Source organism: Meleagris gallopavo, chromosome 7, assembly GCF_000146605.3.
Source record: "Meleagris gallopavo isolate NT-WF06-2002-E0010 breed Aviagen turkey brand Nicholas breeding stock chromosome 7, Turkey_5.1, whole genome shotgun sequence".
Lineage (NCBI taxonomy): Eukaryota > Metazoa > Chordata > Aves > Galliformes > Phasianidae > Meleagris > Meleagris gallopavo.
The window spans coordinates 6,252,361-6,277,722 of record NC_015017.2 but is presented as its reverse complement, the minus strand read 5'-3'; the positions used below and the strand labels follow the sequence as shown (position 1 = coordinate 6,277,722).

Here is a 25,362-nt window from a genome sequence, read left to right as displayed (position 1 = left end):
TCACAAGTGCTTCTTCAAAATAACTAGCAGGTAACCAAATGAAGTATTGTGAAGTGTCATGTTGTTCACCAAACAGCAGTAATCAGTCACCAATCAGTCACAGTTTGGAGTTAAGCACATGCCCTGTGATATGCTCATTACCCGGGCAATACTTAATTAATTAGTCAGTGCCCCCTTAATTCCATAAGAAGAAAAAACTGGTAGCCCATTACTCATGCAGCTATTTGGTTAATTATTTTTCTGTTGTCTTCTGTAACCAAAAGATTGACAGCTGAGGAAGATTTTGATAAGAAAATCAAATGTGTATACTCCCTATCTAAGGACCTTAGATGATACATATATACATATGCTATGTTTAGTAAAAGACAATTTTGTTTTGGAAAAAAAAAAATTTCTGAGTGGGAAACCTAATTTAGCATGAATATTTTTATTTCCAAAAATACATATAAAATCTCTGTAGGGGTTCATCTTTAAATAAATGTGTCTCTTGCTTTGGGCAACTGCAACTTTTCTGGGTTATTTTTTCCTTCTTTCCAGCTGGCCTGTCCACCTGCTCACTATTTGTGTCCAAAAAGCACAGTTCAAAAACCAGTGAGATTTTTTCAAACAACAGAACACATTAGTCATGACAATGCCTGTGTTCTTGATTGTTTGTAAAATTTTGACGCAACCTGCAAATAAATTGTGTACTGACCTGTATCACTGAATAAACTAATGGACTTCATGTTGAGAAACAAAATCATAGAGGTGGTGGTGTGGAAAGATTAAATTGTGTATGTTCTTGTGCATGTATTCACAAAGTATTACTTTCCTCATGAATGACCTATAACTCAGAAGGATGCTTTGCCTTGTTTTCTCATTAAATTTGACCTCATCTGAAGCACACTAAAAGAAATGAAGTGAACCTTGAATTTAAAAAAATACTGTTGCCCTGTTTTCTGAATGAATGAATGAATATACATCATCTTGCATGCCTATCTGGAACTAGTCCTGAAAAAACTTCATTTTTCTTATCTTCAGCTTCCGCATTTGAAGAATCCTAACCCCATTCTGGATCCGTGTCCTATTCAAGTTCTTTTTATAGATCATATGTCCGCACTTCAACTTTCCTTTCTTTTGCTAGTTCATCATTAAAGGAATAAAAATGAGAGGCAAGTTTGCAATTTGGCATGCTTCAGATAAAATCATCAGTCATTCTACTTTGTGGGCCTGATAAATGAAATGGATAGAGTTACAGGATTCCTGTGCTTAGGTGCAAGTAACTATCACCTCGTTCCCTTCTGTGGAACACAAAGAGAGGGAATTAAGTTATTTCTTTAAAGCATAACTGAAATATTTATGCAACTTTGATCCTCAAAATAAACCAAAAATGCTTCTGAGAATGATTTGCACTCAAAAATCCTTCTGTCCTGACTAGGTAGGAAATGCAACGCTGTCCTTGTGATGCTTCGTGGGCTGCAGACTTATGACATCCTTCTGTTCAAAGTAAAGGAGTATTCTGTAGCTTCTGCAGTTTTCTGGATAAAAATGTGTGGAGTTCTTCATGTTCTGTATCTTGGAACAGTGCACTTCCCACTATTTACCTGGCACTTCCAGTCTGCACAGCAACCTGAAAGCACAAGGCTGCATGTACAGAAGTGGGTATTTAAAAATGGCAGTTAACAAAAGTTATTCATACTCAGAAGAAATCACAGTGAAATGTATGATGCAGCCTTTTTTCTTTGAATATTAATTCAAACATGCACACACAAAAAATTCTTTTTCTTTTTTCCCTAATATATGGTCTCTGATCTCACTCCTGTGCATCTTTCACTCCTGAGAGATAGAGCAGTAGAACTACTAGAGATCTCTAATAGTAGATCTTCAGAGTTACCTGATGTGAGCGTATGCTTTATTTACAGTGTCAGCGTGATGGTTTTTCATTGAAACAATGGATTGTAAATCCTTGTAAACTCTTACAGCATTAAGATAACATACGCAGTCATGAAGATTGTCTGTATGTTATCACTGAATGGCATAGCTTGCTCAAAGCATATTATGGCTGTAAATAATCACTGCCTCACCTGATAACAATTACTTTCCCTTTAGGTTATTCATAAGCAGCTGAAACAGCAAAAAAAGAAAAAAAAGCAACCAGCTTATAATAACGTTGATTCATAGTTGTGTGTATTCATTTGGCCTCCTGCCCTCCTCACCTCATGTCACATACTTAGCATTATCTCAGGAAAGAAACCCAGGTTTCCGATTGGACTCAGACTATCCTTATATGGTTTTCTTCCTTGATTCAGGAGGTTCTCTGGTGACGATCAGATATGTTTGTTCAGCTTATGTTCAGATATTGAGAGGAAGTTGCTTTATTATCTGTATTACTGCAAGTAGTTTGTTTTAAGAGCTTCCTTGAAATCCAAGTGCAAGCAATAGCAGCTTGCATGTATGAGGATTATACTGTGAAATAAATATGTATGCTTGCATTAGAATAGTCATCCAGTGTATTAGAGCTGACTAGGTATTACGTTATCTTGGCTTTGGGTGGGTTTTGTTACCCTGACGTGTAAGGAAGCAAAAACTGTGACCCCTACTCTCCCACATGCTGTAAAGAAATCAAATAAGCTGTCAGGTTTCTGCCAGAATCTAAAGGGGATTTGTATGGTACAGGAAAGAAATTGTGGAGGATCAAATAGAAATACAGAGTAATACTTAATCTTCTTTTACCAATAGTACCCAGGCTTTATGAAAAATACTTCTTCTCGACGTGTTTTCTTATTAAAAAGGTCTAATTTAGGAAATGTGGATGGAGACTTCAAGTCTTGATCCAGTTTCACAGTGATGTTTAATGAAGATTGATTACCACAGTCTCACAAAATTTCCTTTTGGTACTAATCTCTTTGGTAAATAGCATCCCACCTGTAGGTTTTGTTTGGAGAGGTATACAAAAATGTGATGATATGTTTTGAATTTGTATTGTCTTTCATAGTGATTATGGAAGTTTTCTATGTGAATGTAATATTTTGTGGGAGATGTTTGTCACATAAAATTATTCCTTGACTAGCTAGTATTTTACAGAAATTAAGTTTGATGTTTTCCTTCGAAGTCATATGAATTTCCACATCTTAAATTGAACTTCTTCGAGAACAGCTGTGTTTAACTACGTTTTACAAAGGATGCACGTAGTTGCAGTGAATAACCTGCAAAAATACTACTTAATCTTGTTACTGATACAGCATCGTTCTGTTGTCAGTGTAATGACACTGTCAGCATTCAGCAGATCACACACACTTTGCTAACATTTCCAATCTGACTTTTCCTCTGATATGCCATTAGTAAATATTTCACGTGAACTGGCTGGAATTAATTCATTCTATTACTATTGTCTATTCTATTATCTATTATTACTATTACAAAATTATTATGGATGGATTTTTATTTGATTTATTCATCTAGTTACTGGCCAGTATACTTTTGCTGATGAGACAAAAATGCAGTAGTAAATACAGTTTAATGTAGATTTCTCTGAAATATTTTTCTCCTTTGTAAAAAACTTCCTTCTTGCAGTTTTATTACTCGTGTGTTTCAGACATAAGCACGTGCTTAAGGGATTTTGGCTCGTCAGCATCCCAGATGTCTACTCTTCATTTTGAAAATATCAAGCCCAAATGGACAACTCTTGTGCATAGTATTGTGTTCCATTTCCTGTCTCTTGAGACAGGCAATCTTGCAAAAGATCTTTTTCAAGTTTTTTTATTTTTGTTAGTGCCATGAAACTGTTTTTCATAGGAAGTGTGTTGAACCCTGTATGTTAGTTGAAGTCATTTCTCTGTCAAAGAAGGGAGCTACTGACTGCAGCTGGAAATTCTGTGAAGCTGCCAGTACTTCATGGTTTCAGTGCAGAGCTGTTAATTGATCCAGCCTGTGATTTAGTGAAACACCTCTGTTCTTCATCTTCTGCTCTGTAACAAAATCCAAAGATGTAAAAATTGTGTGGATTTCAAGATGCTTACAGATAAGTCTGCATTATAAACATTTTTCATAAATTTTCATGGGATCTATTGTGATTTTCACTTATATAATCTCATATTTGCTTTATCTGATAGGAATTCCTTATTCATTGCCCTTTCTATAACCTGCCTCTTCAGAATAGGAACTCTGATGTTTAGACTTCCTATCCATGTTTAATCTGCTCATCATGTATTACTTAATCTCAATTGCTGGGAAAAAAATGTAGTACTGGGAAAATGAGATTTTTGTCTCACTGTTAGGCAGCATGAACTTTGCTGAAGATGGATTAGTATTCTGTTACCTGAGAAGCACCAACTGTCCTTAGCTTCATGGAGAGTGTGAGCATGGCACAGGACAGACAATTTTTCTATGCCTTCTAGGAGTTGCAGTTGCCATATAAATAATTGTCTGGTAAGTAGGTGCATTGCAGGAGGACTGTCAGACAGGAGCAATTGGCTGTTTTCAGTAGTCTGCTTTCTTCTCGTGAGAGCACCTCAGGAACTTGTTAGGTTTAGATATGTTTTCTAAGATAGCAGCTGAAGACAACCAAGATGTATGCAGCATTTTCAAGAAATGTTCTCTGTATCTTCTAAAGAAGCCTTTTTCTCTCCAAGTTTATGCTTGAGCTGTCTGCAAGCCACTGAGTTGGGGAAATAGTGACCAGGCTCGGAGAATAGTGCAGGTCTTCATCGTAGGAGTTGGTCATGATGCTTTGTTTAGGTTTTCTACCAGTCCTTCAGTTTGCTTTTCATCTGGTTGTATTGTCTTTCTATAGCTGGTATAGTCATTAGGAGCGAGCAAGAGGGTGGAACATACAAATAACAACAAGGGCAAATAACAAAAAGAGCCAATCTAGAGCATAATGACATAGTGTTTGAAGTGGGGTGAGCAGAAGGAAGCTGATTTGATGTTGCAGTAGATGGAGATTTGGCAAGTTTGTTAGTAAATACATTGTTACTAGCTGCTTAGACTTTCCTGAGCTGGCAGCAGTTCCTGGTGTCCTCAGCTGCCATTTCCTATAGTTACTCATCCTCTCAAAATACTTTTCTGAAAGCATATTGTGAAACTCCTGTTGTTGCTCCTTATGTCACGGTCTGAGCATCTCTCATGCCTACTTTATTTCCCAGCCATATCATAGAGGAGTATTCAGCCTCACAGGTTGTGAGAAGCTGTTGTGTTTAAAAACAGAAAAACAAAATGGCATAGAAGACTACTTAGGCTCTCTTCAGAGGAGCCTCTATAACCAGTGGCTTCCAGTAAAATTCACCACAGAGAAAATAGTTTTCATTTCTGTTCATCATTTATTGAGACAAAGGAAGTACAGACATGCTCATTACTTTCTCAGAAATCAATACAAAGTACAAAGACAGGAAATAATGCTCGTTCTTGGTCATCTATCTGAATGTGGGTTCCATTGAGTTTCATTTTGGTTAATTTAAACAAGAGATGGAAACAGTTGAATACTGCTATGATAATACATTTATAATTGATAACTGTAATGGTGATATAAGGCATATCAAGGGGGTTTGGAAAAGTGTCTGTAAGGAGGCTGACTTCTTACTAATGCATGTTTAAGTTACTAGAGCTTGAAGATTGCAAACATGTGGATTTCTCTTATGGTTTAGCTTTTCCTCAAGCCAACTGAGGCAGGAGGTGTTGTAATATTTTTAGTAATTACGCATTACATTTAATTTTTTTATATAGACCTACTAGTAAAGTATTTTGGAATGTTTTTCAGAAATATTATTTCGGTGTTATATATGCATATATACATGCATTTAATTATTGTATATATATTTATATACACTAACAGAATTGAGCATTTTTGTACGTATAAAATATATATTCAGAAATGAAGCTCTTATCAGAGCAACAAAAGGAAAGGATGTGCATGCTTTCTCACTAAAAGAGAAGCAGTTCTGAAATAAAATGAAAACTGAGGTAGTAGTTTTTTCACAAAGCATAATTTTATCCTAAGGCCTTATCTCTGTCTATAATAAAAATCATACTAACTTGATCCTGTCATCCTGAATAGGAAAGAAATCCTTTAAAGAAAAAACAAAAAAAACCCTCATGTTTTCAGATAAAATATCTAATTATGTAGTGTTGCAACAGTGACATCCAGTGACTAAGCCAGGAAGTTTTAGACTTAATCTACGTTTTTCTCAATGCTAAAGTACATAGATGGAAAGGGAGGCTTATTTCCTAAGATTCTTAATAAAAAACTGATGATAAGTAGGGGATGCATGAGAATGGAAAACACAGTGAAAGGTGATTAATTAAAATTACGTAGATGTTGATTTATCCAGTGTGTCTTTCAGAATTTGACATGGTATGAGCCAAGTGAGGAATAAATTATTTTTAAACAATTGATTTCTCCATTGAGACGTTGTTTATTGAGATCATGCAGCATTTCATCTTAGTTTTGATAATTTAACAGTAACAAGTGTTCAACTGGCAATACCTTTTAAATATTTTGTTTCAGGTAAGATCTACCAGAGGGATAAATTCTGCTGTATGATGAAAAAGTTTCCATTTTTATCAGATTAATGAAGTAAAGAATTAAGAGATTTTTCATGTGTAAGGAAGGTGGCAAATTTCATACCAGTCTTTCATACCTGATTCTGTTTTAATTAAAGTCACTGTGAATTTTGTAATGAAATTGAAATCACACATAGCTTCTGGCTCTAAAGAATGAGTGGTATCTCGTACTGACGTGACCCCATAGTTCCTCAGTTATTCAATTTTTTTTTGTTGGAAATGATTCTTGAAATATTGCTATTATTCAAAATGCTATGTAATACATTCTGTGCTTTGTTGTTGTTGGAATTGTATCAGGAAGTAGCTTGTGTCTTTGCTTTTCAAAAAAGTAGTGATAAAAACTAATTATTTAGAATTTCAGCTTTAAAGTGTGTTCCAAGTTTCCTACTATTTTACCATTTGGAATTTGGTGAATGAAGAAATAATTGTAAAATTATGTAAGATCGTAAGTAGAGAAATAAACTGAAAAACTGATTAAGAACTGATAGCACAGCTTCAAGAACAAGCTTAAAGTCCATGCAGTGGAAGTTACTGTGTGCGTACTTGCTTGAGACTCAGTATTCCTTCTGGGCCTCTGCTTCAGATTACTGAGAAGTATGGTACATCCTCAGACTCAGAAATGTAGGCTGCTCTCAGTCACTTTTTAAAGCAGAATGGACAAAAATAATGGGAAAACTTGAAAAGTGAAAAACTTGAAAAAAATATTTAAAAGAGATTGTAGAGTACTGCAAAAGTAAAGTTACTGTGATGTATTCTATTCTGTGGAAATTTGTAAAAGAATTAAGCAATAGAAAAATGAATTGGCATCACTAGGGGGCAATAAAACATCAGAAATATCTGTATTGTTGAAGAAGAATGCAAGTACTGTCACATCCTCACTGGCAGAGTCACTTGTGTTATGACCTGAAGAACAGCTTGTATAGGCAAATACTTCTGTGTTTCTTCAGCTGTGTTTTATTGACAGTCTTTCCTCATAGATTATAGATGTCCCCCAAATAATGTATTGTATGTGCATATTATTGTATATAATGTATATTGTATATGCGTACACAAAAGTTTGTATAATGCAAATGCTTTGCCTGCATTTTGTTGCAGTAAAATAGCAATATTTGACATTTGTACACAATTTTTGTTTCTGAACACCACCACATTCAAGTATAACGTTTTGCTAAGACTTATCAATTTTGCACAAATAAAGTAAAGTTGCATAGTATTGGAAAATTTAAATCTGAAGCTCACTGTCTCTCCCCTCTGTCCACTTCAGCCTCTGTAATCTTCAACTCAGACTGATGACAGAAATTCCAGATGACTGCTGCTCCAGTACTGTTAAGCTATGAGGTTAGTTATTAACCATTTTCTTTCCATCTTCCTGATGTTCTATTGGTACTTTGTTTACTGATAGAAAGGTAAGAAGGCAATTAAAAAAATGGAGCTCAAAGACAATTTTTGGGGCACAATTACAGTATAAACTACGTTTGTGTCAGATTTCTTAATGGAAAATTTTGGAGATATGAGCGATCTTGAAAGTATTTAGAAGCACTGGTCTTGTCTGCTGTCCTTCAGGCCTTTTTGCTGGGCTTTTCTCATCTGTGATGTTCTGGGGTGTGCTCCCTGAGTAAAGCTATCCTGGCTAAAGGATAATAATCACATAAATGTTCTTTTTCGTTTGACTTTCAAACGCTGATTCATTTCAAAATAGGCAAGCAGAAAGTAGCATGCAGAGGGGGGTGGAACATTACTGTGCACATTAACTGAGTGACCCAAGCAAGATTTCTGGGAAAAGAAAGAAATGGTTCTGATACATTATGATAGAAACCTGCAAAAAATTTTTGCATATTCTCTAAATGAATCAACATTTATCATGAAATCAAAAAATACCCACTTTAAGTTTAGACCAGGTCAAGTCATAGATTTGAATTATTTTTGGACAGATTCGATATCCAGTGTGGCTGCACAAAGCAGTTCCAATGTGATTACCTTGTATAGTGGAGTAAATTTGAGTTTCTGTTCATCCATGTAAAGGAATTCTGAGAATATCAGAATGATGAGGTGTGTCATTTTTGGGAACACAGATGATTTTATTTCTATTAGAAATTTAAAGGCAGATTTAAAAAAAAAATCACTGTATCATTTTAGCACTTCTGTTTTGGTCCATCTTACTTGTGACTCTTAAAGAGATGTATGGATAGCACTACCAGATATCAGTTCCTAACACATGGGCCCCCAAAATGTTTTTTAAAGGTTTAATGTTACGTACTTGACGGACTGACTGCTTCCATTTAGCTAGCTTCTCCTGAAAGCTCTCCCCTTTATCTGAGCTAGGAGCTGGTAATTAGTAACTGTAGCAGAACCCAACCCCCAGTATTTAAGCTGCACCTTTACATTTTGAGTGCCTCTAGTCCACCTCAGGGAAGGTAATCCAATTGATTATTGACCCAGTCAATAGATGGTCAACTCAGCTAGCTACTGACTTTGCCCTGAGATGTGTTGCAGACATGCTTACAATCCAGGAACAACAGACAGAGTATTCAAAATGCTACCAGAAACATTTCTGTTTCTTTCAGAATAAGTAAGCCTGTTAATTGGCTTTGAGAAATTTCCTATCTGTTTCAGGATGTTGATGAATACACAAATAAAAATCCTCCATGAGGGTGATTTGATTTGTTTGTTTGCCTGGAAATAATTGCATTTGGTAACAGCTGCTGATTGTATAAGTTATTGTTCTTCATCTGTTCCTTCTGTTTCTATTTAATTCATTACTTGGGAAATTCCCTTTGTGTTGTGTCCAGGAACAGGATTCTAGTTTGCTGTTTTTATATGGGCAAGTTAAATGTCTCTGTCTTACAGGAGTACTGTGGCTGAGGAAAGGGTTGGATACTATAATTATGTTTACCTTTTGTTTTAGCACACGCTAGCATGCTTCACAGAAGGACTATGTATATTTTACTAAAGGCAGCATAGCCTTTAGCATAGTCAGGCTCTAGATACTGCAATGTAGCCTAGACCTAGTGTGCATAGCATGGCTTTATTTAAAAACAGATAAACATTAAAAAAAGAACAAATTCAAAACAAACAAAAACAAGATAGTAGAGTTATAAACTACAACGTCTCTATCTTAAATATGCAGTGAATATGGCATTCTCCTGAATCAAAGTCTTCTAGGAACAAATAATAGAGTATCTACAGTCTGTATGTTGTTCTTTGAAAGTGTATTTTGAGTTAGGTACTGCTCTTTAGAAAGCAATCTGCTTAGGCAGATCTGAAAACTTGGAACAGGAAACTTCCCGGCTGCTGTTGCAGATCTCTGACTTCTACCCAGAGTAAACCTCTGTGCTCTACAAAAGCAACGACGACTAGTTGATGAATCAACAGGCAGGGGGCTGCTCTAGAAAGATCAGATTGCAATTTTGCCCTTGTAGTTTTACACCACACCCCCACATATTATCTTAAGCGTGAATTAGGGGAGGATCACATTCTGCTCTGATTCAGGAATTCTTTCTGAGTTCAAGAACTGTTCCTAGGAGTTTGGTGAGTACTTTGTAACATACTTTGTTTTACAAATCTCTTTTTTCAGATGATAGAAAAGTGTCTGCTGTTAGGTTTTCTTTAGAATGTGATAGATGCACTACTCAAATATTTAGATTCCAGCAATATGTGCAGATTAAAAAGGAAGACTTCCATGTAGAGGTCTGAAACGGGACAGCAATTAATGTAGCTTTACAGATATTAATGCAACTCATGTTTGGTTGTCAGAATGCCAGATTAAGGTATTTTTAGCTCCAAATAAGCTTAAGATATTTCAAAGAAAGCCATTAGTTGCAGTTTGAAGGGGCGGAAAAAAATAGCTCTAATAAATTAAAACAATTCCTCTTGTACGGCAACTTCAAGGAAGGCTTGACTCAGACATGATTTTGCCAGGCTATTTCAAATCCTGTAGTGTTTGAAGCAGTTAATACTATGAGAAAATTTAAGGAGAGTCAAATTAATTTGATATTAGTACAATCCAATTTCACTCAGTGTGTTACAGGAATTCTCAAGGAAGTAACACACTCAAACAATGAATAGGATAGTGAGTGAGGCTTGCAGACTTTGGTGATCCGACCATCACTGGTGACTTCTTTAATATCTTATTTAAGAATTTGCATAAAATTCATTTTCAGTAACTGTGTAATGAGAAACAATGATACTAGTCTATATTTAAAAAAAAAACAATAACAAAACCTAAACTAAACTGAAATTTAAATAATGGTTCTAGAAAATATAACTTAAAAGAGGAAAAGGCATGTAACAATGAGAAAAGTAGAGTAGAGAGGACAACAGTTTAGATGGGGAGAGTATGTGAAAGGTCAGTGTGACTCAGTACTATAGAAATTAGTCATCAAAGTACTTCATGGAAAACATATAAAGATATAAACCTTCCTTCCTGAATGCCTTACAGACAGTTGCTAAGACAGGAAGTCTAAGCTGTCAGTACAGATATGAACATCTAAGGCAAGCTTAAGTAATTTCTAGGCATCTACTTGAGAAAAATTGTCCTTTTTCCTTTGTAACCTTCTTATTCTTTAATTCTACTAATAGAGAGTTTGTGATCACCTGTGAAGGTGACAAATACTTATATCCATAGTAAATTAATTTAGATTCTTGTTTAAGCTGAATTTGGGGTATGTAATCATTGAAGAGTTTACATTATGTGTAATGCATACAATTAGAACAATGCTAAGGAGCTGAAGATGAAAACACACTCTGCTTTGGCCTCTTTTCCTATCAAATACATCCCATACAAATTTTCATTAAAAATAGTCACAGGAGCAATTACTTGATAAATCCGTATCTTTCATTTTTTTAATATAGCTTTTGTGATAGAAAATATTCAACTATACTTTAAATTGAATTTCTTTTCTGAAAGTAAAATTTCAATAATTCGGTTTATCCTTACTTTGTGTGCTGTTTGATTTGCAGTCTGGAGATGAATTGTATTTCAGCTGTCAATGTAGTTACACGATCTTCAAAGTGCATTTAGCCTTTCAGTGCAGTGTCCACACTTACTAATATTGCTAATGAAAACTCAGCTGTAACTCATCTACTTAATATTCTACATGCAGAATAAGTTTGAACTGTAATTTTATGGTCATCTTGTTTCAGGGCTGTTTGAACAATTAATCCAATTTTTAAATTCTCCTTAATATTGGATGTTTAGTGGTCAAAAACCCAAGTCTCAGGAATTATCAGAATCTTGTATACTGCAATTTTGGAGCATGTTGTTTACGATCAGCTTCCAGTACTTAATGCTTTTTGTTTGGATTCTGTTTTGAACAGTCTTCTATCTTTTTTTCTTAAAAACTAGGAGAAGCTTGCCATTCCTAAAGAAACAAAAGCTGTGTAGGTGTTTTTTTTAAGGATTGGTAATGGGGTCTGAATATTTACTGATCTTCACACTTAAACTATCTTTTTTTTTTTTTTTAAAAAAAAGAGGACAAACTACCCTCATTTCTGCATGTTTATCTTATGAAGCTGTATTTATTTTACTTTACAAGAGTATGGGACAGAGATTCCCTGGGGACAGAATGAAGCAAAACCATATGGGAAGTCATACAACTCCTTTCCTGTCATAGTTACTTCACAGTAAAATAGATTTATTTTTAGTCCTTTTAATTTTTGTTTATAACTTTGTTCAATTTCCTTAGGGTTTTTTTCCTCCTTTGCTGTTAATGCAACTGATCATTTTCTTCTGTTAATGTTGTTGTCCTGATGTGTGCCACACACAATTGATTATATCCTCCAAGTTAACTAGTTAATGTAATTTGCTCTTCAGACAAAAAAATAAAAACTAAGCCTTTTAATGTGTTGACCCTACTCTCAAGAAAGTTCAACAACCTACTTGCAGAACACAGAGATTTCAATGAACTGATTTTAAAATAACTATATTGAAAGCAGACATTGCAACAAGAAATTTAGAAATAACTGAATTATATGAAGGAAATATTTAGGTGGTACAGTTTGAATTAACATAAAGTTGTGCATTAATGTTTTTGTGTAAACATTTTCTACTTTTCTCCTGAATAACTGTTACTCATTTTTTGTCATGTTCCCCTGGCCTCCTCTCCATAGCTTTGTTGAGCTCATTTCAGTTCTCTGTCTGGCTAGCTACGTTGTTTTATTTTGGTTTTGAGTATCTGCAGGGCAATAATGTGAGGCAGTATGAAGCTGGGGGCATTCCCAGTGGTCATAATTGCAGCATGAACTATGCAGTAATCCAAAGATCACACATCCACTGAACTTAAAATTTTTGCTGTATCCACCTGAGAAAGATAGGGTGAACTAAACTTGATTATTGACAGAGCAAGAAAATTATTATTTTGATGTTAACTATGTGTGCAAAACGTGATTTGTGATGAGGTTTCATGTTAATTGTCAGGTTGTGTTAAAATTTATCGTGGCAGATGGCTCGCTCTTATGCCTCTCTGTAGTAGCTGACAGCTCCACTTAAGAGCAATCAAGTAGCCATGTTTTTGTAGTGTGTACAGTTTCAAAATGTACACACCTGAATTGATGACACGTATACAGCACTGAAATGATTCGGTCCATTAGAGGAGAGCTAAAAAGGACAGGTTAGAAGCTATGTAATGTTGATGTTTGTGGTTGGAGCTGCCATGCTGGTTCCTAAAAGCCTAACTAATTTTGCTGCTTGTCTGTTCTGTTTGCTTTTGTGATGTGAGGGGAGTTACTGTTAGGATGCTGAAGATGTTCCCTGTTTGAAAATGAAAGCTTATGATCAATATTTTTTCTACTATCAGCTACTTCTTGTACAAAACGTAGGACTGGGCATCATTACATGAATCCTGTATACACCTTCACTGCTTAGTCTGCTCAGTACACAATTAATCTGCTCAGTACAATTTTGTTAGAATTGAGAAATGGTGTGATATTAAATAAACATGATAATTCAATTAGCTATAAAACAGCGCATGCAGTAAAAATGCTTTCAGGCAACTCACTGACTTAACAGGCTGAGAAACAATGCTTACAGGTATGTTCAATTAACCATCTGTCATACACCTCCTGGAGGGTGGTACAAGATGCTGTAGGGCAAATATAATGTCTGAGAACTATGGTGAGCTAATAAAAGTCTGTTTTTATATTGGAGGTGCTATAATCATGTCTAATTAGACTTCCTTATCTTTAATGTCAGGCTGTGCTAAATTTAACTTTTGACTACGCATAGCCTATCTCCTGCTATTTGTTCTTCCATGTACTGTATTCTTTGCCTTTTTCCTTTTTTTTTCTCTCCCTTCCATTTCCTGGGCTGTCAGTGTGAATGAGTCACTTTTACAGTCATTACAGTGTCACTTCATGGCATTTTCTGAAACTGTTTCTGACTACTACGGAAATGCTAGCTTTTGTTTTGCTTTTTCCCATTAACTGGTTAGAGACAAAAACCATGCTGAAAAAATGGCTGTTTCTAAACATTCTGGTAACTATAGAAATTGTGCAGAACAGTCTGCTAAATAACCATACATTAAAAAGGGCTCAGAGTGTGCAAGTTTTCTACTTCTCTGGCCTTTTCTGCTAAAAACAGATAACTTTTTGTTATTTTTTTGCATTTAGGTAGAAGGGTAAAAAAGTCCTGGTTATATAAGATCAAACAATGGAGATCTTCATCATTCAATTTCCTTTCTCAAGCTTTGTGTAGCTTGAGAGAAGCGAGTGGCATTACTCACAAATGAAAGAGTTGAATTAAATCAGTAGCCAAGTCACTGTGTTAACACTTAATTCTGATGTCAGGCAACTTAGATGTTGTCTGTTTTCAGATAACAAAATATCTCTAAAAGCTGGTTAGTTTGTGAGCAGCAACCTGCCAGTTACTAAGGAACCATTCTTAAGAATTCAAGCAAATTTGCCTTACTGATATTTTGACGTATAGAAAAACCAGTATTGATGTTGAAATGACCCCTGGCTGTTCCAGAATAGAACCTTGCTGGAGTAAGGAGCTGTACGTACTCCCCAAATTTTTCACATTTTGGTCTCAATATTCAGGCCAATTAACACGAATTACTGCGTTTTCAGAACATTTCCTAGCATTCCCATGATGTGCAATCCTCCACTCAAGTTCTTTGATATTTTACTGAGCTGACTGACATAAATCAAGTATTTTGAATTGTTTCCCATATTAATGCAACGAGAAATAGAATGAATTAAAAATGCATGACAAAATAATAAGAATAAAAAACCAATGTCATGCTTGCAGCTCTAAAACTGTTACTGGGCGACTGAATACGGAGTCAGAAAACTTAGGCTTTTCTAGAGGGCTGGGATTGTTTAGTTTAAAAAGCACTGCCAAGTTGATTTCGATCCTGGATTTTACTGTTCCTTAGGGAACTAAAGGGTTTAAGGATTTAATCATTTCACTACTAAAACGTGCACCTTCTTCATCCAGTTTCTACCTGTGCATGATGTAGTGCTCTTGGGAGTGTATGACCTTGGGGGAAAATTAGCCAGAAAAGAGAGAATTCTTGCCTGGCCAGTAGACTTCACAATAAAATAGATATTGAGTTAGATAGCAATTTCTCAAAACAAAGAATTTAGACTAAAGCATCAATAAGTCCTATTTCTGATGTGATCCTCTTTTCAGGCAAAAATAGGAGTTAAATGCAATAATAAAATTACCATAATTTAGGAAGATTTTTCCTCTCTGTATTAATGCACTAGTTTATCTTCAGAATCACATGCTGACTATTGGTCATGGTAGCTCATGGTGTACATAGTCCTGTTTTGTAGTTTTGTCTCCAGATGGAGAAGCAATTTATTTAGAATTTTCACTCTTGGGTGATTGTCTTACATTTTTCTTCTACTTGGAAACAGACTTGGGGGAATATATTTGGTGACAGTAAAAATGGATTTACTAAATTTTGCAATCTAAAATCTGTACTGTGTAAATTCCTAGAAGAAGGAATAAAGACCTAAACTAGAATGATAATAGTGCGTTAGTGAGATAACATTGTGATGACTTGTTGGAAGAAAGGTAGCATTAGTAAAAAGAGATTAGGAATGCACATCCTTACCACACATAAGTAAGAGACTTCTAAACAGAGCAACTAACTAAGTAGTAGGGTACACAAGCAAATGCAGACAATTGCATCAATTATTTCTACTGAATTTTTTTGAAACATTAGAATGAACTGATGAGTGCCTAGCACAGTGCCATAGTTGGTGGTTTTCATTTTTGTGTTTTAGTAATGTTGTAAGGTTATCCTGCGGTCAGCCAAGTGAAACATAGCCTTTTAGTACAAACACTGCTAGTTAGGAAAATGGGGAATATGCAGGGGGAGAACATTCATCAGTTGCAGAGTGAGAAGAGAAAATTCTGTCTCTGATTTGGTGTTGAAGTACAAGTGCAATTTCCGGTTCTGGCACATATTCTGAGCGGCTATTGCAATTTGGTGGCAAGGTTTTCTGTGTGTATTTCACCCATCTGAGACATCTTTGCTTGCTTGTGTTTTCTTAGATACTACAGTGATGTTTTACTTAGAACTTGGTAGCCAGCTGTTTTCATAGATGCGAATACAAAAACACTAAAGACAAAATAGTGCCTGTAGGCGAAGAACTCCCTACTTATTAAGATTTCTGTGAAGCTGATATTAAACAACTTAGCCAAAGTTTAGTATTATACTTAAAGAGAAAAAGGTATCTATAGGGAAGGAGATATTGAGCCTATTCTCTAATTAGATTTGAGGGTTCCCTAATGAACTGTTAATTAGTTTGGAAATTCTAAAAAATTCTTTCTAAAAATTCATTGCTAAAAAATTAAAGCAAAAGTTTTCCTGAGGTGCTTTCATATATGTGTGTAAAACTTGACCTTTGGCAACTTGAACTTGCTGATAGCTATGAAATAAAGATGTTTCCTTTGTGTGAATGACTACAGCTACACTGCTCCTACATAGAAAAGAATAGCAGTACACTTATTAATTAAAGTATTCAATATTAAGAGGGTCTGCAAGATACAAAACACTGCTTAAAAATTCAAGTCCATGTTGCAGAAAGTTTACTGACTGCTGTGAATTGCAATTTCAAGGAACGTGATATCTACAAAATGATGAAATATTTGTTAAAAAAAAATCACAATCCCATGCTTGACAATGAATCCTAGGTCTTCAGATAGAGTAAAACTTATTTGGAAGAATTAGAAATGTCAGTCAACCATGCTTGTGCAGTTGACATTAAAAACTACTTCATATTAAAAAGTGGTATGTTTTAATTACTTATGGATTCTGGGAGTTTGTTTAAAATTGTTGCTTAAATTACAAATAATAGCAATGCATCTAGTCTGTACTGGAGATGGGATGAGAGGCTTGCAGTCAGCTGAATACAAACCAAAAGTCTTGTCCTATTCCTCACCACGCTTACAATGCTATGCTAGCGTATCTTGTGTTCTTTTGGAAGCTCATGGTTTGCATATATACCTGAAAGCTATGTACTACCTTGCTAATAACTTACACAGAATTGTTGAGGAACTTGATTCAAGTTTATGTTGTCATTTTTTTATTCAGGAAGATGAAAGGAAGAAAGAGGGGATGTTTCTTACCTTTAACCTTTATCCTGCTGTTTGTCTGTATCACTGGGCATGCAGCTGATGACTCTGATGATGGGGAAGAAGAGGATGTTCTGGGTAAGACTTTACAGAAAACTATCTCACATAAAAAAAGAACCAAACAAACCCATGATAAAATGCACTGTAGATGTAATTCTGTACTTGGAAAAATTTCAAGGAAACTTGAAAGTTGAGCTAAGTGTAAAACAGTGGTAAAAACAAACTTGCCTCTAAATAGTTGGGAGCAGCTTGGATTTTGCATTAAGATGTAGCAAAATTGGTAGCCACTGTAAGGGCTTTTGTTTCTCTTGCTTCTTGAAACGTCTAATGCTAATCAAACCTGGTATTAGATATCAGAATTACTTCGTCTTTAGCTCTGCTTTAGGATCCCTGGGAAACTTGAGTGTTGAGGGTAAGGAATGTGCAGGTATAACTCAGATTTTACCTTCCTATGCAAAGAGAGTTAGAAACATGATGAATAGCACTGTAGGTCTATATTGCTTTCTCCTGTGTGCAGCTCTCTTCAGTCACAGTTAATCTTCAGAGTTTGTTCTAAAGATAATACAATTCTGGATTGCCCCGTTTGTTTTCCTTGGCCTCACATAAGTTCTCTGTATAATTCCAACTGATACGTTATAGATGGATAAACAAAAACTCACCAGTTAGTACTTTGTGTCAAGAAAAATAATGTCAGAAGTGTGACTTAGAATGAGGGAGCTTCTTGGTTTCTCTTACCGTTATGAGGCCATTGTTCACTGTACTTTCACTTGATTGATATGGTTTATGCTTCTATAGGGCGTATCAATGTAAAATATATTTTAGTTTCATCACAAACAATTTTGAGAAAGCAGATGAGAAAGAAATACACTTTTTGGGCCATATTAAAATGTTTTTTTCTCCTTTTAGAAAATGTTAACTTCTTTCTTACGCTGCAGAGAATGATGCAGTAAATACCTCTCTCATTTGACAGGTCTAATTTTGAAGCCTAACAAAGCATACAGCTAAGGGAAACCTTTTGTTATTGTTGTTGGCAGATTAGCTGCACACATCTTGTCAAATTTCCATCCAGATTGTTTCTTTCTTTAGGTCTTTTACAGTAGTAATTCTTGGGACAAAAACTGTTAATTATGCACAATCACGAAGCTGCTGCAAATGAAGGGAGAGCTTTAATACCATGTTGATATTAGTCACCACATTTTAAATTATAAGCCATTCCATGTTAGTGCTATACTTAGCATGCTAATGTAGTCAGATAAATTCTTACGAAAGGAATTTCTTTCTCTTTAACCTCGATGTACAGAAATGCCTTTCTTGTCTGAGGGCCTACCAGTATTCTGTTACATTTTGTTGCCACACAATAGATGGCAGCACAAGGGCAGTCTGGCAAAACAGCTTCTGACATTTGTGTTTCATTGAATTCCTCTGTGTGGAAAAAATGGCACCCACTGACATGGATGGACTCTTGCTGAATGTTTATGGAGGCCAAGCACTGGATGTGAGCACAATGAGGTGTAGTGGGTGGTGCGTTTCAACAGTTCCAGCAGTGACAGTGGTCACCTCTGCAGGTACAGATTTTAAGAGCATGGCATGCAGGCTTTTCTTCATTGCTGGTGAAAATGCATAACTAATGGTGAAGACTATGTTGACAAACGTTGTTTTTAGCTGAGAATTTGCTCTATCAAGTGCGATTGTGCTCTTTGTATCTGTTGTAGTTTCCGTGGAAATAAATAGGAGGCATTAGTTTCAGACCAACCTCCGTGTTTTGTGCATGTGAAATGTGTGCAGGCACATCTGTGTCTATGTGAATTGATGGCCAAATACTCATGCTTGCCTTCTCTTCTATTGTTTCTTTCTGAAAAAGAAACCTAATCTTATGTCATTCATGGTGAGTTAAGTGTTCCTAGGTGTAAAGTAGTGGGGAAGAACTCTGTCCCTGTTCCCAAACTCAGGATTGATTCAGTTTTCATAAATCCTTTTGAGACTTATTTCTATAGAGTCACTTGTTTATTGTTCAGATGGGGGGGGCATGGCCTTCTGGGGCTCCACAGGGTACTTATTTTAAAGTATGGTAACTTACTAGCACTCCTAAGAAAATAAATGCCTCTGCTGATTCATTAATTGCAAAAAGTGCTATAGAAATAGTCATTATGTTTGCAGCAGATGTCGGTATATCTGGTGGTAATAGTGTCAGTGACTGCAGAGGGAAAGCCTGAGGAGGTAAGAAAAACAATAATTTAGTTTTGTGGTTTTGGTGGGAACTAAGTTTGAGTCCAGAAAGTTCCTAAGATAAACTGTACCAAGCCATCTGTTCATCATCTTTGTATAATTTTGCAACTATGTTTGCGTGTTATTTCTGCTTTGATAGCCCAGAACATTGGTGGGGCAAAATGTAGCAAGCAAAATGATCGAACATAACCCCATGTCTGTAATTCTAGTAGTAAGTTTTCACCATGTCTTCTAGAATGGACTGAGTCTCTGGCACAGGTCATTTATGAGGTCTTATTATTTGTGTGCGAAGAAAATAACATGTTTGTAAACCAGCTGCCAAGTCGCACCTGTCCCCATTTGAGTTGGATTGGTTTCAGCGCAGCTCTAAGTGTTTGATGTTAGCCTTTTAGAAGTTAATCCAAATGTTACTTAAACCTTTCATGTTCTGAAGGCATTTTTCACCCTTTCACTTAAGGATGATTTTACCCTTTTACTTACGGGGATTCCGAAGTTTCATTTTGCAGTGTAGTGTCCTCTCAACTTTTTATATCTGAGCCTTTCCCAGTCCCTTCCAAAGGGACTCTCTATGCTGGAGAAGTTTAGATCTTTGGAATCACTTGTGACATCTAAATCTTGATTCTTCAGGATGATCTAGATAAGGAAATAAGCAAAATTCAGTAATCTGTTTGGTAACCTGAACTCCATAGGAATTTTAATGAAACTCCTGTCTCTTTAATTCATTTAATGCATCTGCATTTCATATTAGAAAATCTTCAATAATATTTTTAAATTTGTCTTCCTGACTTTGGAATCTGTAAGTATCATTTCAGTAATAAGCAAATAACTTATTTTAGGGACTGATTATTTTGAAATTAGACATGAGTCTGTCAATTGTCAGTTTTAAAAATAGAAGATTAACTATCTGCTACAATTTTTGTGCCAATGGTAATTGTGTAATAAGTGTTAATTTTTCAGGGATCTGTATGCTATGGGTTAAAAGATTTTACTGGTGAAACATATTTCCTCTAAGTATAATAGTTACAAATGCCCCAAATGGAATTAGAAGAGTAAACTTCCATTGATGTCATTATTTATGTGGATTTATCTCAGCTGTGCATTTCATTTGAAGATTTTATAGTAAGGACAATTTTATACATTAAATCTAGATAGCCATAGAGTGGGTTAGCTAATAACATTTATTTCTGTGGATTCTTTTAGTTAAAAGTGGAAATTTAATCTTATTAGCAAGAGGAAATTCTGTAATGTTCATGTAAATGCTTGCGATCACTTTTTTCTCCTCCTTTCTGAGCAGTTGTGTGTAGTGCTTCTTTTGCACATACACATTAAGACACATTAGTGTTCTGATTAGCTCTGGCAGAGTGAGGGAAAGATTTCAACTCTGTTCTTCTTGTTGCTCTTGCAAATATATAAGCTCTGTAAAGCTTTCAAAATCCTCTAGGGTAAAAATACTTCCTCTTGGTTATGCAAAGCAGGAAAAATTCTGTTGTTGTTGTTGTGTTGTTTGTTGTTTTTTTTTTTAAACACTTGAAAGATCGAATGCAAGAACAGCAAGATCGAAGGAATTAAGAATGATAACCTTTTGGTTATACCAAATGGGTTTATGTGCCAGTAACATTTAATCTGGAAGGGGAATGGTGCCCTCTGCAGGGTTGTCTTGCCACACTACTTACGAGAAGTTTTCATGAGCAGTGTTTGCTATTAGATATGCATGGGAGGGAGAGAGCACAGCAGACACTCTTTCTGCCTTTTATTTATGCAAGGGTAGTCAGTGTGTCTTTGGGAGCTGCCAGAATTTTCTCAATGTATTTGTTGTTCAGAATTTTTTGCAAGCTCCTGTGAATAAATCACTATGTGTAGCTGTTGTAGAGAGTTCTGATAAGACTGAAAGTTTAGAATATGAGCTCTTTTGGTTCATAACTGTAACCACTTTTCCATTTGATTGAATGGAACTGTTCTTCCAATGGAGATGATGACCTTCTTTTACATCTCTGTTTAATTTGTTCAGAGCTTTACACACTTATATTAGCAAGTGTTTTTCTAGCAGAACAGGCAAGCAATCTGATTTTGAAGTTGAATTCTACAATGAAGCAATCCAAGTTCATAACAGTTGTCCTACTTCTCTTTATCACAGGTGTTCCTTTGCCACCACTGAAACTGGGGCATTCAGACTGTGCCCTGAAAGCAGATGAAGGTCCTTGCAAAGCAATCCACATGCGCTTTTACTTCAACATTCAAAGCCGTGAGTGTGAAATATTTGAATATGGTGGATGCCACGGCAACGCAAACAACTTTCTAACTTTGGAAGAATGTCAGAACAAATGTGTGGTAACAGGCCAGTACCCATTCTCTTCTTCTTCTAGCAGTTCTTCTAACTGTCATCCACAAACCTTATGAGTTTTGTAAAGTTCTGGTTAATAAGGTGATATGATGTTTCTAATTCTGATGTTCCCAATTATTATACTCTATTCTAGTCATCTGAATTATTTCAGATTCTGCAAGCAAACATTCTGGATTTGGAAAGATAAATTGTGATTTTCTAGCTGATCTGCAACAAAGCTTATTTTCTAGTTAGGGGCATGTTTTGCATGAGTTGTTAAAATGAAATTGATCTTGACACTGGGTTAAACTGGTGGTCAGCACATTAATTGCTTTGAAAATATCACACCCAATTTCTCGTTCTACATTTCTGTTTCTTTGAGAAGCTGATAGAGCTGTCAAAAATCTTGAACAGCTGCTATGATTCAACAAAATTGGAACTGCAATAATAATTCTCTTTTAAAATATCAGTTACAGCTGTTGGACTTAAAAGATCTGTTTTGTTGGAATTGAATTAATCATTAGAAACAGGAAAATGAGATACAAAATATACAGCAAGTGCCCTGTAAATGCTGATTTTGCAATTAAAAATGATGGTAATAATTATTTAAGGCCTTCAGCACTGTGAAGGTTTTACAGAGAAAAGGAAGCAGGTTTTCTTTCTTACCTGTAAGTATTGAGCCAGAATAGTGTGGTTGATTAGAGCACAAACCTCAGTGCAATTGTATGTATAGGTAATAGCAAAGTTTAACCTGATATTCTCTACATAAGCAAAATTTCACTGATGGGATGATATCATAACAGCCAACAGAAGTAAAATATGTCCTTCCTAACAGATTTTGTCTGGTCTTCATCACTTTGACCTTTCTACCAAAAAGACTATATGCATTTTGTTTCCTCACTAAATACGAAGGACTGTTCACAGCTATTTTCTGACCTGCTGGGATCCCCATGCTTTCATTTGTTGTACCTGGCACTATAGACAATCTACTCAAAAGAAAAGAAGGAAAACAAAATGCCATAATAATGAATGCTGATTTCAGTTATTTTTGTAAGAGATTATATTTTGATTTCAAACAATCTCATGCATATAGGAATATTCCTAGCAGGATGAAAGTAATAGCACGAAGTTTTACCAACATTTTGTCAGAGTGAAAAAGATCAGATAACTCCATTCTTTAACTGAATGGCAATTTTTTTTGAGACTTTCACATATTTATTGGCATCTGATAAAGGTCATTAATGAGCCTTGGGGACAAGATGTGCTTCTTGGAAGAAGCAGCAAGACCAGCTTTAGTCTCATTCCATTTGAGTTGAGGAGTTGAGTCATATATGTGTAAATGTAACCCTAATGATAGGAAGGCTTAAACTGGAAGGAGATCACTGAGAAATAATGTTTTTGATATCATAATTAGTTAGTAAATAACATCATCTAGCATTTTGCATTTAAGAAAAAAGTATAAAGAAAAGCATCTTTCTGAATATGAACATCTTGCAGTTAATGCTTGTACGTGTTTAGTCAGTGAAACTGTGCTACTTGGATCTGAATTGTGTCGTAGCTCAGCTTTTACTGAACTGATGCAGAAATCAAAGAACCTTTATATCACTGATTCGATTTATTTTCTTGTTAAAGTTTCAGATATTGCTAGAATTGCAATTAGTATACAAAATTAATGCAAAAATGACATTTGCTTCTTTTTCATCATAACTTTCTACAGATCTGTCTGTCTAAAGTTCTAGCTGTTGATTCTGTTCAGAAACTGAGTCCTGTGATATCTAAGAGCAAATGGCCAGTGCTGTCTAGAGCACAGCTTATATTCAGTAGCAGGTTTCAAGATTTCATTTATTACAGCCTAAGCACTAATTCTGCCATGTCTGTATTTGGGTTGTTTTCTTCAATCACAATAGGCCACTTCTAACCGAGGAAAGTAGAGATTTAGTCCTTGAGGTTTAGAATGCAAGAGTTGGTCTTGCCTCACAAGCAGGCTGAAGCATCCACCAAACTGAATCTAAATGACATACCTTTAACATTTCCTAATCATCATTCTATTGAAGGTTTCTGGCTAGAGAAACTGATGTCCCTCCTCTACTTAATCCAGATTGGGCTGATTTTTTCAGTAGGAATTAATATTATTTATTCTGTATGTTTATGTATGTAGAAAATGTACCCCCATCAGAATTGAATGATGGTATTTTATTAGCATTCAAGGAAAGTGTAGTTTGATTGAATTTCTACCCAAAAGATTTGCTTTGAAAATTTAATACAGATGATGTTTCTGGAAATTTTTTGTTTGTTTTATGAAAATTAAAAATTACACAAAGGGTAAGAATGAAGATTGCAGAAGTATCTTATCTTACTACTTCTATAACAAGGAAGAACATAACAGCAATTCCAGATTTCTTTTTCCAGAAAGAATTGTTTTCAACCTTCTGCTTTAATATCATAAATAGCACAAGGAACATTTAACTCTGACTGTATGTGGCATAGCAAAAAGAATTACCATATAAGAGGTTGTTAAATAGATCTTCTCTGGAGCTGCTGGCAGTATCAATAGCTACAGCAGTTGGGCTAAGTAAGCCTGCTGATTAAATGTCTCTTAAGGACTAAGATCATACAATTCAAGATTCTGACTCCAGTAACGTGAGGAATTTGCCAGTTCATTTTGATATGGGCACAATTCCACTGTTTTCCATATCTTCTAGTTTCAAGTACATCAGTTCTTCCCACATGAGAAAACAATAGTTCAGTCCTTTGTACCAAGATTTTGTGCTACCTCGCTAATAAAGAGAGTAAAGAAAGGGAAAGAGGTGTTATGTTCTTGTTCTTCGATGCTCACAGTCACTGAAGCATTCTGGTTTTACAGGTGAGACTTTACATCATTGTTTTTATTGAATATTTTTCTTTTATTTATATTGCAGAATTGCCTCTGGAGGTGATGCTAGCAAAAATTAAGAGAGGTAATTATGTTTATATAAGTAATCTTAGACAACATACAATAAGGTATTTAGCTGCTTTGGGTAGATTATGTATTGTTCCAATACCTCCAGATGGGTTTTATTACTTCCGTGGTGTTTCTAAGATGATAATCTAGAAAGAAAATGAAATGCATTGAGAAATCAGCATTTGAGGATTATTGTACAACTTTTTTTTCTTTGCTGCCAGAATGCTTGGTATCGTGTCTGATTATTCAGTCAAATTATGCAGTATTCATTTATTGAATTTTTCTTGATATTATAATTACAGATTGCAGATTAGGAACTAGACTAAAAAATGGTACTTAGAGCAGTTGCTTTGCCTCCCAGTTTCTTATGTCCTTTTAAAGAGGTAGGCAATCCCAGATAAAATGTACTTTTTTTTAAAACTGCTATATCCTTTTTCCTTTTATTTTAACATTGCCTTCTGTGTAATTCACACCAATGTGGATTAAAGCAACTACATAAATGGGAAGAATATGTACTTAGGTTCAAATGATCTGGTTTTAAATCAGAATAAAAATTAATTTTAATCTTAAAGCTTCATTTTAGAACACTTAAAATGAGTATTGTGACTCCTTTATAATTTAGTGGTTATTTGAAAAAAAGAAAAGCAATGAAAATGTCCTATAATGTTCTAGCACAATATTGCAGTGTTACATAGAACAAAAGCAGTACATTAGAACTGCATTTATTTTACAGATGGTCTGCATTCTAAAGTG

General features: G+C 35.3%; 1 protein-coding gene across 1 annotated transcript in view; it reads left to right on the top strand.

Moving 5' to 3' along the window:
• TFPI (tissue factor pathway inhibitor) overlaps window positions 1–25,362 on the top strand; it is a 148,839-nt gene that overhangs the window by 115,226 nt on the left and 8,251 nt on the right. Inside the window, exons 7-10 of the mRNA XM_031554130.1 lie at window positions 7,802–7,875; window positions 17,082–17,200; window positions 21,483–21,683; window positions 24,587–24,625. Coding sequence (XP_031409990.1) covers window positions 7,871–7,875; window positions 17,082–17,200; window positions 21,483–21,683; window positions 24,587–24,625 — 364 coding nt within the window. The 5' untranslated portion in view covers window positions 7,802–7,870. The remainder of the gene's footprint in view (window positions 1–7,801; window positions 7,876–17,081; window positions 17,201–21,482; window positions 21,684–24,586; window positions 24,626–25,362) is intronic.